Genomic DNA, 17659 nt, shown 5'->3' with positions numbered 1-17659 from the left:
AATGCATTTCTGAGCAACTTTTTAATAAACATTCAACAGAGTTGAGGGGATTTTGTTGCCAGCACAAGTACAGGTATGAGACCTAACTAAGATATAATTACCCCTTATTGGGGGCAGAACAGCCCTATTGGGTTTATTTAATGGTTAAATGATTCCCTTTTCTCTGTAATAATAAAACAGTACCTGTACTTGATCCCAACTAAGATATAATTACCCCTTATTGGGGGCAGAACAGCCCTATTGGGTTTATTTAATGGTTAAATGATTCCCTTTTCTCTGTAATAATAAAACAGTACCTGTACTTGATCCCAACTAAGATATAATTACCCCTTATTGGGGGCAGAACAGCCCTATTGGGTTTATTTCATGGTTAAATGATTCCCTTTTCTCTGTAATAATAAAACAGTACCTGTACTTGATCCCAACTAAGATATAATTACCCCTTATTGGGGGCAGAACAGCCTTATTGGGTTTATTTAATGGTTAAATGATTCCCTTTTCTCTGTAATAATAAAACAGTACCTGTACTTGATCCCAACTAAGATATAATTACCCCTTATTGGGGGCAGAACAGCCCTATTGGGTTTATTTAATGGTTAAATGATTCCCTTTTCTCTGTAATAATAAAACAGTACCTGTACTTGATCCCAACTAAGATATAATTACCCCTTATTGGGGGCAGAACAGCCCTATTGGGTTTATTTAATGGTTAAATGATTCCCTTTTCTCTGTAATAATAAAACAGTACCTGTACTTGATCCCAACTAAGATATAATTACCCCTTATTGGGGCAGAACAGCCCTATTGGGTTTATTTAATGGTTAAATGATTCCCTTTTCTCTGTAATAATAAAACAGTACCTGTACTTGATCCCAACTAAGATATAATTACCCCTTATTGGGGGCAGAACAGCCCTATTGGGTTTATTTAATGGTTAAATGATTCCCTTTTCTCTGTAATAATAAAACAGTACCTGTACTTGATCCCAACTAAGATATAATTACCCCTTATTGGGGCAGAACAGCCCTATTGGGTTTATTTCATGTCCCATACCTGTACTATAAATGACTGCATATGTTCTTGTCCCAATGCAAAGCTAATGGAAGAGTATAAAGTATAGAGTATATAGAGTATAAAGGCCCAAACTAGCTGCAGGCCACCATTAAGATAGGGATCCATTCCTGATTTATTTTTCTGTTCTTTATCATTCTACAGATGAATATAGGCTGTAAAAACCAGGACTGGATCCTTATCTCCCCAGTCACCTAGAGATGGTTGCTATCACTGGAGCGGCATTTACTGCTTGTTTCATTTCAGTTGGGGAGGAACTAGACATGTCCATGACCATCTAGAGATCTAGGGTTGTCCATATGGGGCAGAACTATCCTTCCCCCTATCTAGATACTTCATCAGACAAAATAATAATAAGCCTTGTCAGGTGGCTCCTAAGCAAATAGCCCTTTGTGCTTTTCCCTGGACATCTTGGAATGGGCAGAGGAGGAATTCCAGAAATGTGGCTCTGAAAAATAATTCCCAGGGTCCCTGATGGCCACAACCTGAAGATGTTTTCAATAGGGACATAGGAGATGTTCTCAGTGTAGCACCAATCTTTACTATAGTATTCTATAAAAGAAGGGGGGCAATCCCTATGTGCCATAGTTTTATGGTATCTCTCTGTACAGGCTATGAGCAAACTTAGGGGGCTGTTCCTGCTGAATTGTGCTTAGTACAGGGGAATCCCTATGTGCCATAGTTTTATGGTATCTCTCTGTACAGGCTATGAGCAAACTTAGGGGGCTGTTCCTGCTGAATTGTGCTTAGTACAGGGGAATCCCTATGTGCCATAGTTTTATGGTATCTCTCTGTACAGGCTATGAGCAAACTTAGGGGGCTGTTCCTGCTGAATTGTGCTTAGTACAGGGGAATCCCTATGTGCCATAGTTTTATGGTATCTCTCTGTACAGGCTATGAGCAAACTTAGGGGGCTGTTCCTGCTGAATTGTGCTTAGTACAGGGGAATCCCTATGTGCCATAGTTTTATGGTATCTCTCTGTACAGGCTATGAGCAAACTTATGGGGTTGTTCCTGCTGAATTGTGCTTAGTACAGGGGAATCCCTATGTGCCATAGTTTTATGGTATCTCTCTGTACAGGCTATGAGCAAACTTAGGGGGCTGTTCCTGCTGAATTGTGCTTAGTACAGGGGAATCCCTATGTGCCATATTTTTATGGTATCTCTCTGTACAGGCTATGAACAAACTTAGGGGGCTGTTCCTGCAGAATTGTGCTTAGTACAGGGGAATCCCTATGTGCCATAGTTTTATGGTATCTCTCTGTACAGGCTATGAGCAAACTTAGGGGGCTGTTCCTGCTGAATTGTGCTTAGTACAGGGGAATCCCAATGTGCCATCATTTTATGGTATCTCTCTGTACAGGCTATGAGCAAACTTAGGGGGCTGTTCCTGCTGAATTGTGTTTAGTACAGGGGAATCCCTATGTGCCATAGTGTAATGGCATCTCTCTGTACATAAACCCAGTAGTTGCCCTTGGAGAGTTCCATTTATGACTGTTTAGCTGACCATGCCTCCAATTACATTATGTTAACCCCAGGCTTGCTAGGCCACACCTCTCTCTGTTTTTTCCCCTGGGTTTATAACACAACAAGAGGCTTATGGGAGGAAATAAGACAGCTGATGGCCAATAAGCCAATAAGACAGGGGCATTGTATGGTCTGCAACTAAAATCTCCTGCAGTTATACTTTGATAGAATCTTGGGGGCAAAGCCAAGGGAAAATAAATTTGTATTACTATTGTCTCTATTTCAATATATAATGAAGCTAGCGCCCAGATACGAGAGTGCTCGCGAGGCAAGCAGCCAAAGACAGCAGGGCCCGAGCCTCGCTGGGCTCCCCATACGGATAGCTAGAGGTGCGCATTCCTTAGGAAGGGAAAAAAAAAAGCAGCAGAACATGCTCTTGGTGTGAGGAGGAGAATGTATGGCCCGGGGCAGTATGTGTAAAGTGAAAAGTCTCAGGACTCCTGCACAGGCTTGTTCCAAGTATGCATCAATAATACCAGCAGGCTTCTGCTTGGGAAGGCAAAATTAGGTTAAGGACGAGACGAGCAACTGTCTGAGAGCGACAGCAGCGGCTTCCCATAGTGATATCTACTATACCGTAGCCCTATGGTGCTAGAGGTGCGTCTTAAGGCGGCCTTACACGGGCATATTGGGTCAGCTTATCTGCCCGTGTAGCCCATGTATGGGCACCACCTACCTTATATTTGACCTAAAATTGGGCAGATCTCATTGGGCACAGTGTCGGACTGGGGTGCCGAGGGCCCAACAGGAACCCTTAGACCTTAGGCCCACTCTCCCCTTCTCTGAGTTACTTCATTTTATATACTATTATCTATCTGTTCTTCCATGTCTTCTGTTTCTTCTCAAATAGAATTGAGTAATGGCCACGGTATAGGCATACAAGGCAAATGGTTGGGTGGGCAGGAGGGCCCCCTGACACAAACAAAATGGGGTTGGGTCACATGTTCTGTGACATCATCGCCACAACGCACAATACTTAGAGCTAAATCCCCAGCAATTATCCTTTTTTCGGACGCAATCGGGGGTTAATATGTGTAATATAATGTTTGTATCAAGAACTTTCTTTTGAATAAGTTATAATTACTTTTTTAATATCTGCGCGGGGGACTGTATTTCCAGGTGCGCACGTGACTTTCTCTACTTCCTTATTGGCAAAAAAAAAAAAATGAAAGGCAGTTCAGTCCTGGTATCCCAGGTTTGAAATGGGGAAAACTATAAACTCTGGGGCTTCTGGGTGCAGAGCAGGACATGGCACCGGGGATAACTTCCTGTTGCGGGTGCTGATATTTTAAAGGGCAAGCAAACAACACAAAGTAATTGAATATTGTTATTGGACTGCTTTTTGTATGGATTCTATGCATTGACAGATACTCTGGAACTGGCCAATATAAATCTTATGGTGTCTATGCATTCTGGGAGTTGTAGTTCTTCTGTAGCTGGTAAATAATCAGGCCCCCTTTGTGCAACATGGTATATACCACCGGCGTGTGCCCAAGGGGAAATGTTCCCCCCTCCGACCCGTGTTACCAAATGGAATTATTCCTTTATCCGGTGACTGTACATCTGGTTGATACGGTACATACATGTTGCAACAGCCTTACTTATTGCTGGACCGGATTCAAACTCATAACGTTCCTGGGAGAAGCCTGGAGATAAATATACATTATAGCAATATACAGTCTCCCGGGCCGTGGTACTGAGCCCATAGGCGGCTGAGAACGTAACATATAATCCCTTTGGTGGTTGCGGAGGGGCTGGGATATTCAGTTCATAGTAAGGGCGATGCTTGCACCATAGATAAATGGAGAAAGAAGCAAAAGGTTGGATTTGATATCACAATCAGCCTCAGTAGGACTATTGCTATGGGAAAAGCATCAGTTTATTTGGGAATATCCCCAATGTTAATGATATTAGTCATTCCATAAGCACCTGGACTGGCGGGACACTGGGAAAAAACCCGGGGGGCCCCAACTACCCAGGGTAGACCCCCACCAGGAAGTATTAGAGTTTGTTCGCTGACCTCCATCCCCCAGTCTCTTGGGTAATTATGAGCTGTGGCGGGGGTAAATGGTGGTGGTTGGATAGTGGGGGCCCCTGGGGGTGGCATCTCTAGTGGGCCCCCCACACACCGCAGTCCAACCCTGATCAGCACCCCCTTTTAACTATCATCATATGAAATGCTAGGGAGCACATTATACCTAATAAAACATAAGGGTTTTCCTATGTTGACCGTGAATTGTTTATATAATGAACAACAAAGAAAGTGTTAATCACTGGAAACATTGTTCATTGTAACCTTATGGTAAAACATTGGGGGTAATTTATACACGAGTTAAATTGCACCATTGTAGCTCACTATAGCTACTGGCCGGAGTCTTGGTTTCATTACATAACTTGAAGTAGTCTGATTGGCTACATGCTATGGTTTAGCACCTGATTTAGCACCAACTGAGCTTTAATGCGGAATAAGGTAAATTGTCTAAGGTCCCAGGATTCATTAAGACTTTCCCCAAGTCAGTGGTTCCCAAACTGTTGGGTTGGCCCTCGGGAGGCGCTTGGAGCAGTTGCGGAGAGGGCTCGGCCTTAAGGCCAGTGAGGGTGAACATCAGGGAGAAAGGTTTCTTGATCTCATAGATTAAAACTGAGCTTGAAGGCCAGCTGAGATGAGCTTTGAGATGATTGGTGCTCATTTCATGACCTAAGGTCTACCAAAAGGTAGACCTTCAGGTGGGGCTTGAACTGAAGTCTGACACCCACTGCCCTAAATCTAGTATTAAAGGCTACACAGCCCTCGCCTCACTATCATGTATGGCTGGCCATTGTAATAATAATAATAATAGGGGCCCATACTGTTCCATAAATGGGTCAACCTGGTCTGAAGAGGCTGGCAGTTCATGTTGACCAATTATGGAAAAGTTTATTGACGTGATCACCTTTAATATTCAGAATATAAGATAGGAGGGGATTGGTCATTACAATAATATATTCTAATGTGCAGCGGAGCAAATTGGCCATACTGTGTGCAGCTGGGGGTTATATTATTGTCAGTAGACATGTCATACCCACCATAGCATGATTATCCCTTTCACTTCTACTGGAGAGAGAGAGAGGTTGGACATCCAGTGCAAATGGATCATCAACAACAGAATACCCAGAATCCCTTTTTGTGTTTGAAATGCGAGAGGCCATTACCATAAAGTTCACTGAAGGGCCACGTAACTGCAGGCGACAAAGCAATGAGCAATTTACGTTAGTCTAGGAACTTGTCATTAGTCCCGGGCAGCAGTGAGGCATGATTGATGGCTTCTCTCCATTATAAAAAGGATAATACACTGACCAATTCTACTGGCCACACTTTTGGGATATTGAATAACTCGTCCAGGGTCGTTGGTGGCCAACTAGAGGCGTGCCGTCATCGTGAGCTGGAGAGAGTGCAGAGACTGCAACTAAACTGGTTAAGGGGATGGAAGATTTAAACTATGAGGTTAGACTGTCGAGGTTGGGGTTGTTTTCTCTGGAAAAGAGGCGCTTGCGAGGGGACATGATTACTCTGTACAAGTACATTAGAGGGGATTATAGGCAGTTGGGGGATGTTCTTTTTTCCCATAAAAACAATCAACGCACCAGAGGTCACCCCTTTAGATTAGAGGAACGGAGCTTCCATTTGAAGCAGCGTAGGTGGTTTTTCACGGTGAGGGCAGTGAGGTTATGGAATGCCCTTCCTAGTGATGTGGTAATGGCAGATTCTGTTAATGCCTTTAAGAGGGGCCTGGATGAGTTCTTGATCAATCAGAATATCCAAGGCTATTGTGATACTAATATCTACAGTTAGTACTAGTGGTTGTATTTATAGTTTATGTATGTGAGTATAGATTGGTAGGTGTGGGTTAGGTGTGCTGGGTTTACTTGGATGGGTTGAACTTGATGGACACAGGTCTTTTTTCAACCCTATGTAACTATGTAACTAACTATGTAACTATGATTCTGACTGAGCCCCACCGGAGCGTGCCTTTGGGGGTCATCGGGCAACTAGATTTGATTTTATTAGGAACAAAGCTAAAAAGGACAAACGAAAGCCCCATATTTGGACCAATGATCTGCCCAAACCAGTCTGCATGTTTCAGATCCGCCATTTTGTAAATAGAATATGCATGCATTTTATTCCGTTTCCAACACCTGTGCTTTTCTACATATGTAGGTTATATGTTGTTCTGTCTATGGGTGGGTTTTACCAACAGGTAAAACATGGTGCCTTATGATCCTTGAGGACTAAGCTCCTCCCAGGCCCCTTGATTCTTGTACCTCTAATGCTCATAGGTGGGCACTGCAGACCAGAGGCTTTCAGAGGCCAACTCAGAACAGAAAACTTTGAGGATAAAGTAGCTCAAAATGTATTATCTGCGTCAATGTGGTCTAGCTGCATCCACTCCTATAATAGCAAAGAAGATACCAAAACAATGGAGTTTCATTAAGAAGTTGAATTTATTGAATCTGATGGTTAGGGGTGTACAACCAACATTGCTGATGTTCTTGTTGGCTTCCAAAGTTCTCATTGGGTGGGATTAAGGTCCCCATACACAGGCCGATTATAGCTGCCGATATGGGTCCCTTGGACTGATTCAGCAGCTTATCGGCCCGTGTAGGGGCAGAACCGAGGGGCCTGGCCAACCGATATCTGGCCAGATATCGATTGGCCAGGTTAGAAAATCCAGTTGGATCGGGGACCACATCGGCTAGTTGATGCGGTCCCCGAATCGACTGCCCCATTGCCAAACGATCGAATTCGCCTACATGCCTCCCCGATATCGCCCACCCATAGGTGGGGATATCGGGTGAAGATCCGCTCGCTTGGTGACATTGCCAAGTGAGCGGATCTGCCCGTGTATGGCCAGCTTTAGTCTACCTTCATGGTTTGCAAAAGGACTGTATTGCTCTAGAAAAGTTCTAAAGCTTTGGTAGCCTACAAGTTGCTCTTGCCCTTTGATATTTCCAAGGTTTTTATTGGCAACAAGCTGGCCCTAACTCCATACAGAGAGGGATACACACTGCCAATACAAGCTACAATAGGCTTTCACATTACAGGCAATACCACCCGCACTGTAGTAAATAGCACAGCAGTAACGTATATAGAGTCATATTTGGTTGCAGTGGGGCCAAAGTCACCTGCAAAAGATGCACGGCAGTTCAACCAATTATGATTATTGATGCAATAGAATTTTTTCATGATATTGACCCCCATCTGTGATCTCTATATCGTCCCTGGATATAGTTGATGAGTGGGGCGGAAACATCTAAATATGTATTTTTATATCCAAATACTCTACTTTTAGAGAAACGTATATTTGCCATTCAGGTTAAATCAGGAACCATTTTGCAGACTATTGGCGCAAGTTTATTTGTGTACTGTATATATTGGCATTGTGATGCATTTTAACGAGGAAAGATCCCTGGCAGTTCATTTATTGGTTTGTGATTTGTAGGTCAACTCTCAACTTGGTTAGTTAAGGCTAAGGACCCAAGGAGCGGTTAAATCGCCTGCAATAGATCTCTGCTATCGTAACCACTCTGAAGGTGGCCATACATGGGCCAATTGTTGCTGCCGATATCTGTCCCTTGGACCGATTTGGCAGCTTATCGGCCCATGTAGGGGAATCAACGACGGGCCTGTCCGACCAATATCTGGCCTGAAATTGGCCAGATATCAATCAGGCAGGTTAAAAAATTCAGTCGGATCGGGGACCACATCGGCTCGTTGATGCTGTCCCCAAACCGACTGCACCTATTCCAGTCGTTATAATCTGATCATTTGGTCCCAGGGCCAAACAACTGCATTAGCCTAAATTCTCCCGATATTGCCCAACCGTAGGTGGGGATATAGGGAGAAGATCCGCTTGCTTGGCGACCAGGTGTATGGCCACCTTAAAAAGCTTCTCCACCGGCAACAATAAGAGTTGCCGGTGGAAAGGCCATCGGAGAGATGCTACTAGCATGATAGGAGTCGCCAGTGGAAAGGCATATTGGAGAGATTAATTGCTAGTGGTAGCAGAGATCTATTGCAGTTAAGGCTGCCACAGATCGAGCGATCAGCTGGTTGGGCGAAGTCGCCAAATGAGTGGATTGCCTCCCTATCCCAATCAGAATCAAGCATTAGGCTAAGGACCCACAGAGAGGTTCAGTCGCCAACTGAACTGCTCTATGGGTCCTTAGCCTAATGCTTGAATCTGATAGGTTTATTGGCTAATTATGACAAATTTGATTACACCTCTGGTTCTTTGGGCAGCTGAAGTCAAAGCCAGACACGGAACATATCAATCCATCATCAATCGAAGCTCGGTTGCCTTGTAAATAAAAAAAAAAAAAACAACGAGGCATTAGGAAGCTTGTCATTGGCTAACGCGTACGTTAAACCTGATATGTACCTTGGCAATCAAACTCAAAGGCTTGGTTTACTTTACTAAATGCTTGACAGCAAAGTTCTGCATGTCAAAGCTGGTATTTACTTAATAATGAACAGCCGGCAGGTAATTGATCAGAGATGGGCAGCGTGCCCAAATGTTTAATTCAGCATTAGAAATCATTACGGGTTGGAAGACTGCTCGCGTAGATGTGTCAAAGAACAGGCTCGGGGTGGCACCAACAAACACGGAGCCATAAGGATATCATTGTGTCTTGGCAAGTGTGCAAAATAGGCAGCAGGTACAGGGAATGAATGGCAGCAGGATCGTGCATAGTGTGTATCTGTTGGGTCTGCACAGGCCTAGGGTGGAAGGAAAGCTTGAGCACCACAGAATAGGGATATGTATGAGTGCATGCTGGGAAATGCTTGAGTATTGGAGGGAGGAGATTTACTGGGAGCAAAACCTGTGGAGTAAGTCAGACCAGTTCACTAAACAGAATGGCCTCCTCTATCTCCTTGGGTGCACTTTGCTCCTGTGCCGTGGTTCCGGGAGTTATATAATTTCCTACCACGGGGTTTCAGGAAGACCTGAGAGCTCCCATCATTGTTTCTTGCTAATTAACGTTGGCATTGTGAGCACTGGCAATGGTATGTTTATGAGTCAGACTCTGGGCCTGTTTTGCCTTGCGTGACATAGTTGCATGGGATTAACAATAAAAATCAGCACTTCATAATATACCTTCCAACTCCGCGGGAGATATTCATGATCTTCTCTATATTGTATCCTTCTATTCCTACATTCAGCTTTATTGGTGCAATCTAGGGCTTCACAAACTGTGGGGCCGGCACCCCTGAAAGAACCAGGCTCAGCCTGAAGGCCAGCTAGACTGCCTCATTGCTCTCCTAGATACACCAGAAAGCCCATCTTGGAGGACAATTAGGGTGACATTTGCCACTATGGCAGAATACAGTAATGTTTTTCTATATCTTTAACCACCTTGTCATGAGTTAAGGAGGAACCTGAGCCTCTAAAGAGGCCTGAGGTGTTTAGATTCATAGGAAAACACTACACCAACATCAATGGCTGAACAGAGACATCCGTCACTTCATCCTGAGCTTATTTGGCAGAAGACGGCTGGTAACGAGATGGCCCGTGGGCGCAATATCCCTTGTCCAGTGTCACAAATACCTCATTTAACCTTCTCTGTGCTGACAGCTACACGTGCACAACTTCTGCCGGCGTCATCTTCTACTTTGGCCTCTATCGTGGGTGTGAATTATTTATATATAAAGATGATAGAGAGTACAACTATGGGTTTTATTCCCCCCGAAACTGCACCTTTAAACAAAGGCAGGAGAAAAAGCCTCTGCACTGAGAGGGAGGGAAGGGCACGCGGGAACGTTCAGCAAAGCTATAAACAGCTGGAAGCTACTTCTCAGGTCGGGTAAGACCGGTCTGGAGAGACACGGCAATTTTTTCAATTATACAGCATGCCCTGGCCTGCAAAGATGAAAATCAATTTGTCCTTTTTTAAAAAAAAAAAAAAAAATTTTTATACTGGGAGAGCTCAATGGCGTCAGCGCCCAGCATGTAAATATGAAGGTGCATCATTCATGCAAAGGGGGAACGTTTAGGGGAAATGTTTGGCGTTTGGTGCCAGATCTCGGGGGGGAGCAGGTATGGCCCTTGCTGGTGGCTTTGGGATTCGGCCGAACCCAAAATACTTTGTGAAAGGAATCCAAATACTAATTTACATATGCAAATGAAGACAAGGAAGGGTTAAAAATGTTCAACTTCCTTGTTTATGTGACAAACAGTCACATGATTCTAATGATTTGGATTTGGTTCAACCAGAGGCATGGATTCGGCCAACTCCGAATCCTGCTAAAAAAAGGGGCGAATCCTGAACTCCGAATTCTGCTGAAAAATGAGCAAATCCCGAACTCCGAATTCTGCTGAAAAATGAGCGAATCCCGAACTCCGAATTCTGCTGAAAAATGAGCGAATCCCGAACTCCCAATCCTGCTGAAAAATGAGCAAATCCCGAACTCCGAATTCTGCTGAAAAATGAGCGAATCCCAAACTCCGAATTCTGCTGAAAAATGAGCAAATCCCGAACTCCGAATTCTGCTGAAAAATGAGCAAATCCCTAACTCCGAATTCTGCTGAAAAATGAGCGAATCCCAAACTCCGAATTCTGCTGAAAAATGAGCAAATCCCTAACTCCGAATTCTGCTGAAAAATAAGCAAATCCCTAACTCCGAATTCTGCTGAAAAATGAGCGAATCCCGAACTCCCAATCCTGCTGAAAAATGAGCAAATCCCGAACTCCGAATTCTGCTGAAAAATGAGCGAATCCCAAACTCCGAATTCTGCTGAAAAATGAGCGAATCCCAAACTCCGAATTCTGCTGAAAAATGAGCAAATCCCGAACTCCGAATTCTGCTGAAAAATGAGCAAATCCCGAACTCCGAATTCTGCTGAAAAATGAGCGAATCCCAAACTCCGAATTCTGCTGAAAAATGAGCAAATCCCGAACTCCGAATTCTGCTGAAAAATGAGCGAATCCCGAACTCCCAATCCTGCTGAAAAATGAGCAAATCCCGAACTCCGAATTCTGCTGAAAAATGAGCGAATCCCAAACTCCGAATTCTGCTGAAAAATGAGCAAATCCCGAACTCCGAATTCTGCTGAAAAATGAGCGAATCCCGAACTCCGAATTCTGCTGAAAAATGAGCGAATCCCGAACTCCGAATTCTGCTGAAAAATTAGCGAATCCCGAACTTTGAATCCTGCTGAAAAATGAGCGAATCCCGAACTCCGAATCCTGCTGAAAAATGAGCGAATCCCGAACTCCGAATTCTGCTGAAAAATGAGCGAATCCCGAACTCCGAATCCTGCTGAAAAATGAGCGAATCCCGAACTATGAATTCTGCTGAAAAATGAGCGAATCCCGAACTCCGAATCCTGCTGAAAAATGAGCGAATCCCGAACTCCGAATTCTGCTGAAAAATGAGCGAATCCCGAACTCCGAATCCTGCTGAAAAATGAGCGAATCCCGAACTATGAATTCTGCTGAAAAATGAGCGAATCCCGAACTCCGAATCCTGCTGTAAAATGGGCGAATCCCGAACCAAATCCTGGATTCAGTGCAACCCGAGTGATTTAGCCACTTGTAGAATTGTTTTGCTTCTGGAATTGTAGAATAGTTTCTAAAATGCATCATTAAAGGTGCGTCACTTTCATGGTTTGGCCTTAGAATGATGGTGGCTAGAGGCAAGAGCAGCCATCCCCACCAGAGACCAAGATGTTTGATGTTGCCCCAAGTGGCCCCAAAGCAGGAGCTAATATTTGTGACTTGGAGGCAAGTTTTGGAGGTATAATGACCACGTGTGCTGCCAAAAAGAGTCTACCAGTCAACATGGGGCTACCAAATAACCAATCTCCAATAGAGATGTAGCGAATAGAGATGTAGCGATTCCAAGTGGCCCCAAAGCAGGGGCTCATTTTTGTATGTCTAACTTGGAGGCAAGTTTTGGAAGTATAATGACCACGTGTGCTGCCAAACAGTCAACCAGTCAACATGGAGCTACCAAATAACCAATCTCCAAGTGGCCCCAAAGTAGGGGCTCATTTTTGTATTTGTGACTTGGAGGCAAGTTTTGGAGGTATAATGACCACTTGTGCTGCCAATAAGAGTCTACCAGTCAACATGGGGCTACCAAATAACCAATGTCCAAGTCCCCCCAAAGCCGGCAAGATGTTGGATATGGCTCCAAGTGGCCCCAAAGCAGGGGCTCATTTTTGTATTTCTGACTTGGAGGCAAGTTTTGGAGGTATCATGGCCATGTTTACTGGCAATAAGAGTCTACCAGTCAACATGAGGCTACCAAATCACCAATCACAGCCCTTGTTGGGCAACTCCTAGGAAATGTTCTTTTGTGTTGCTCCAGGCTAGGAGAATACATGGTACCATGTAGGCACAATACAATGATGATGATTATATAACTGCCCTCTATCTGCTATACTCCTTTGCTTGACCCTCGCTGTCAGTGTAGGCCCCATATGGACCATCATCTGTAGAACAGGATATAAAGTTACCTAAAGTTACCAGGGGCAGCAAAAAGCCACTCCTGCCCCCCTCAAAAGCATAAAAACCTAAGCGCAGAGAGGCGGCATCCCATAGGCTGCCTCAGAGGGGGGTCAGAATGCCCCTGATCGCCACCCGATTGTGGGTAAAAACAGGGAGACCTGGGGAAGATTTAGCCATGGGGGAGGGAGGGCATTATGATTGGCTCCAGTGCAGGGTATAAGAATATAATGGGACCATCCCAGGCCCTACTGTAGGGCAAAATGCTATTTTTGGTCGACATTAAAGGGGAACTAACACCCACGCATTAAAAAAGCTGTTTAATAAAAGTCCTATAGAGATTAAACATGAAACCCAAATTCTTTTCTTAATTAAATCATCCATACCTGTTATAGATGGACTTAAAAATCTGAGCTGTCAATCATACATTGCCTGCCCCGCCTCTATGCCGGAGGCATAGAGGCGGGGCAGGCAATATATGATTGACAGCTCAGATTTTCAATTACAATGACTTTTACTTTCCATTCAGCACTTCCTAGATGGCAAATGCATAAGATTTTGGGCTGATACAAAGCTTTGCCTCAATAACAGTGCACACAAAATGGCGCCGGCCTGCTGGCTGTGACTGTAAATTCCAAGAGTGAAGGGAAAAGAAATTCAATCATTTATATAGTGTAAGTAACGTTTATTTGGCTCTACTAACCTGATAGAAAAGGATTTGACATTATTTCTTAGGGTGACAGGTCCCCTTTAAGGGCAGATGTGGCGTGCTGCTTGCTGAATATTCTGCCAGGCATTAGAGCAGCCAATCCGAAGAGCGGGTTTAGGGAGCGCTTTGAAGTGCGCGGCAATGTTGCTCGCTGATAAATCGCCGGCTAACGTATGCACGGCTGTGAGAGGGGGGAAGGGGGGGGCTCATTAGCGCGGATCATGATTAGGAGGCACTTCGGGTCCCTGGGGAGTTATTTCTTTCCCTCACAATATTTCTCCCTTTGAAATGTAAAATCATCTTCCAATATGGAGTCTTTCCTTTGCTTCATCGGGTTCCTGGAACCCCGCAGAGATTTCCCTCGCTATCTCTCCGTCTAGAAATGCTCGGAGCGCCACGGAATAGACTGCAGATGTCTGAAGTGACACCTATGGATCCACACAGCTAATTATGGGCTAATCATCCAGCTCATGCTGCATAGAGTTATACAGGGAACTCATGTATTAGAAGGGATAATGTGCCCCCTACTGTAAATGATAAGGATATTAGCAGTCACTGAGGGGTTCTGTGCCCATATAAAGGCACAAGGCTGCAGGCTGAGTTATACAGGGAACTCTGAGTATCACTCATGTATTATAAGGGATAATGTACCCCCTACTGTAAATGATAAGGATATTAGCAGTCACTGAGGGGTTCTGTGCCCATATAAAGGCACAAGGCTGCAGGCTGAGTTATACAGGGAACTCTGAGTATCACTCATGTATTATAAGGGATAATGTACCCTCTACTGTAAATGATAAGGATATTAGCAGTCACTGAGGGGTTCTGTGCCCCCCATATAAAGGCACAAGGCTGCAGGCTGAGTTATACAGGGAACTCTGAGTATCACTCATGTATTATAAGGGATAATGTACCCCCCTACTGTAAATGATAAGGATATTAGCAGTCACTGAGGGGTTCTGTGCCCATATAAAGGCACAAGGCTGCAGGCTGAGTTATACAGGGAACTCTGAGTATCACTCATGTATTATAAGGGATAATGTACCCCCTACTGTAAATGATAAGGATATTAGCAGTCACTGAGGGGTTCTGTGCCCATATAAAGGCACAAGGCTGCAGGCTGAGTTATACAGGGAACTCTGAGTATCACTCATGTATTATAAGGGATAATGTACCCCCTACTGTAAATGATAAGGATATTAGCAGGCACTGAGGGGTTCTGTGCCCATATAAAGGCACAAGGCTGCAGGCTGAGTTACACAGGGAACTCTGAGTATCACTCATGTATTATAAGGGATAATGTACCCCCTACTGTAAATGATAAGGATATTAGAACACGCAAGGAGCTTTGTGACCATACAAAGTGATATGGCTGTAGGCCAAGTGCTTTTATACATATCAGTGACATATCTGCATATTTTCACCTAGGGGGTACATTCATTCTCACAGTATATAGTGATATTACTAAATGCCAATTCTACCTGATGCTATTGCTAAGTGCCAGCACTGAAGGAGTTTCAGCTCATTTAATACTGGTACAATATTGCCGAAACAATAGCATTTACTGCTGTATAGTTTCCAGCAAAGCTTAATTGTACAGACATTTGTAACATAGAATATAATTGGTTACTGAAGCCTCGGGGCAAAATAAACCTAGAAAACTACCAGAACACTTGTACTATATCACAATTATTCTCTCTTTCCATGCAGGTCATTAGCTGTCGGGCAACAATACTCCACTCTGGGGACCCAGCCCATTCCCTGCGGGACCATCCCGGGCCTGGTGGCCAAGCAGATGCGCTTCTGCAGGAATTACATGGAGATCATGCCCAGCGTGGCGGAAGGGGTTAAAATCGGCATTCAGGAGTGCCAGCACCAGTTCCGAGGGAGGAGGTGGAACTGCACGACCGTTAACGACAACCTGGCTATATTTGGACCGGTGTTGGATAAAGGTAGGCGTCACCATCATGTGATCTCTCGTTGGTAGTGTCTGGCAGTCACACAGCCAATCAGATGTCAGATTGCGGTGGGAGCTGCCATGTTACTTGCTTAGCTTGCCTTACCCAGGGTCAGTATGGCTACTGCTGCTTGTTGAGACAGATACTTCATATATTTAAACAGGAATCCCATATACAGGTATAGGACCCATTATCCAGAATGCTCGGAACCAAGGGTATTCCGAATAAGGGGTCTTTCTGTAATTTGGATCTTCATATCTTAAGTCTACAATTAAGGTTAATTAAACCCATTAGGATTGTTTTTCATCCAATAAGGGGTAATTATATCTTAGTTGGGGCCAAGTACAGGTACTGTTTTATTATTACAGAGAAAAGGGAATCATTTAACCATTAAATAAACCCAATAGGGCTGTTCTGCCCCCAATAAGGGGTAATTATATCTTAGTTGGGATCAAGTACAGGTACTGTTTTATTATTACAGAGAAAAGATAATCATTTAACCATTAAATAAACCCAATAGGGCTGTTCTGCCCCCAATAAGGGGTAATTATATCTTAGTTGGGATCAAGTACAGGTACTGTTTTATTATTACAGAGAAAAGGGAATCATTTAACCATTAAATAAACCCAATAGGACTGTTCTGCCCCAATAAGGGGTAATTATATCTTAGTTGGGATCAAGTACAGGTACTGTTTTATTATTACAGAGAAAAGGGAATCATTTAACCATTAAATAAACCCAATAGGACTGTTCTGCCCCAATAAGGGGTAATTATATCTTAGTTGGGATCAAGTACAGGTCCTGTTTTATTATTACAGAGAAAAGGGAATCATTTAACCATGAAATAAACCCAATAGGGCTGTTCTGCCCCAATAAGGGGTAATTATATCTTAGTTGGGATCAAGTACAGGTACTGTTTTATTATTACAGAGAAAAGGGAATCATTTAACCATTAATTAAACCCAATAGGGCTGTTCTGCCCCAATAAGGGGTAATTATATCTTAGTTGGGATCAAGTACAGGTACTGTTTTATTATTACAGAGAAAAGGGAATCATTTAACCATTAAATAAACCCAATAGGACTGTTCTGCCCCAATAAGGGGTAATTATATCTTAGTTGGGATCAAGTACAGGTACTGTTTTATTATTACAGAGAAAAGGGAATCATTTAACCATTAAATAAACCCAATAGGGCTGTTCTGCCCCAATAAGGGGTAATTATATCTTAGTTGGGATCAAGTACAGGTACTGTTTTATTATTACAGAGAAAAGGGAATCATTTAACCATTAAATAAACCCAATAGGGCTGTTCTGCCCCAATAAGGGGTAATTATATCTTAGTTGGGATCAAGTACAGGTACTGTTTTATTATTACAGAGAAAAGGGAATCATTTAACCATTAAATAAACCCAATAGGGCTGTTCTGCCCCAATAAGGGGTAATTATATCTTAGTTGGGATCAAGTACAGGTACTTTTTTATTATTACAGAGAAAAAGGAAATCGGTTTTAAAATTCTGAATTATTTGATTAAAATGGAGTCTATGGGAGACAGGCTTTCCATAATTCTGAGTTTTCTGGATAAGGGATCCCATACCTGTATCAACAAGTAACACTGTGATGAGATCAAATGGATAATCCAAATAAATCTTCTTTAGTCTCTGTGGATTATGGAACAGATTACCCCGTGGTGCAGTTATACCTATTACCATCGACCAATAAAGAGTTTGTAACCAGGGGCCCTATCGGCACTCTGTAAATAGAGCTTGTGTTGCACCTACAGTTGAAAATATTTGGTTTGGTCCGGTATCTAGGCTGCTATATTGTTGCTAGGGTCACTGACCCTGTGTTATCTAAAACAATTCTAGGTCCTAGAGGGACAGAGAAGGAAAATAATTCTAAAAAAA

At 43.5% G+C, this 17659-nt stretch overlaps 1 protein-coding gene across 1 annotated transcript in view; it reads left to right on the top strand.

Moving 5' to 3' along the window:
• The window catches only part of wnt3a (Wnt family member 3A), a 63536-nt gene that overhangs the window by 25996 nt on the left and 19881 nt on the right, over nt 1-17659 (top strand). The window contains exon 2 of the mRNA XM_002939308.5: nt 15506-15747. Coding sequence (XP_002939354.2) covers nt 15506-15747 — 242 coding nt within the window. The remainder of the gene's footprint in view (nt 1-15505; nt 15748-17659) is intronic.

Source organism: Xenopus tropicalis, chromosome 6 (genome assembly GCF_000004195.4).
Source record: "Xenopus tropicalis strain Nigerian chromosome 6, UCB_Xtro_10.0, whole genome shotgun sequence".
Classification (NCBI taxonomy): domain Eukaryota; kingdom Metazoa; phylum Chordata; class Amphibia; order Anura; family Pipidae; genus Xenopus; species Xenopus tropicalis.
The sequence above is the reverse complement of the archived record's forward strand: the minus strand, read 5'-3'. Positions and strand labels throughout refer to the sequence as shown.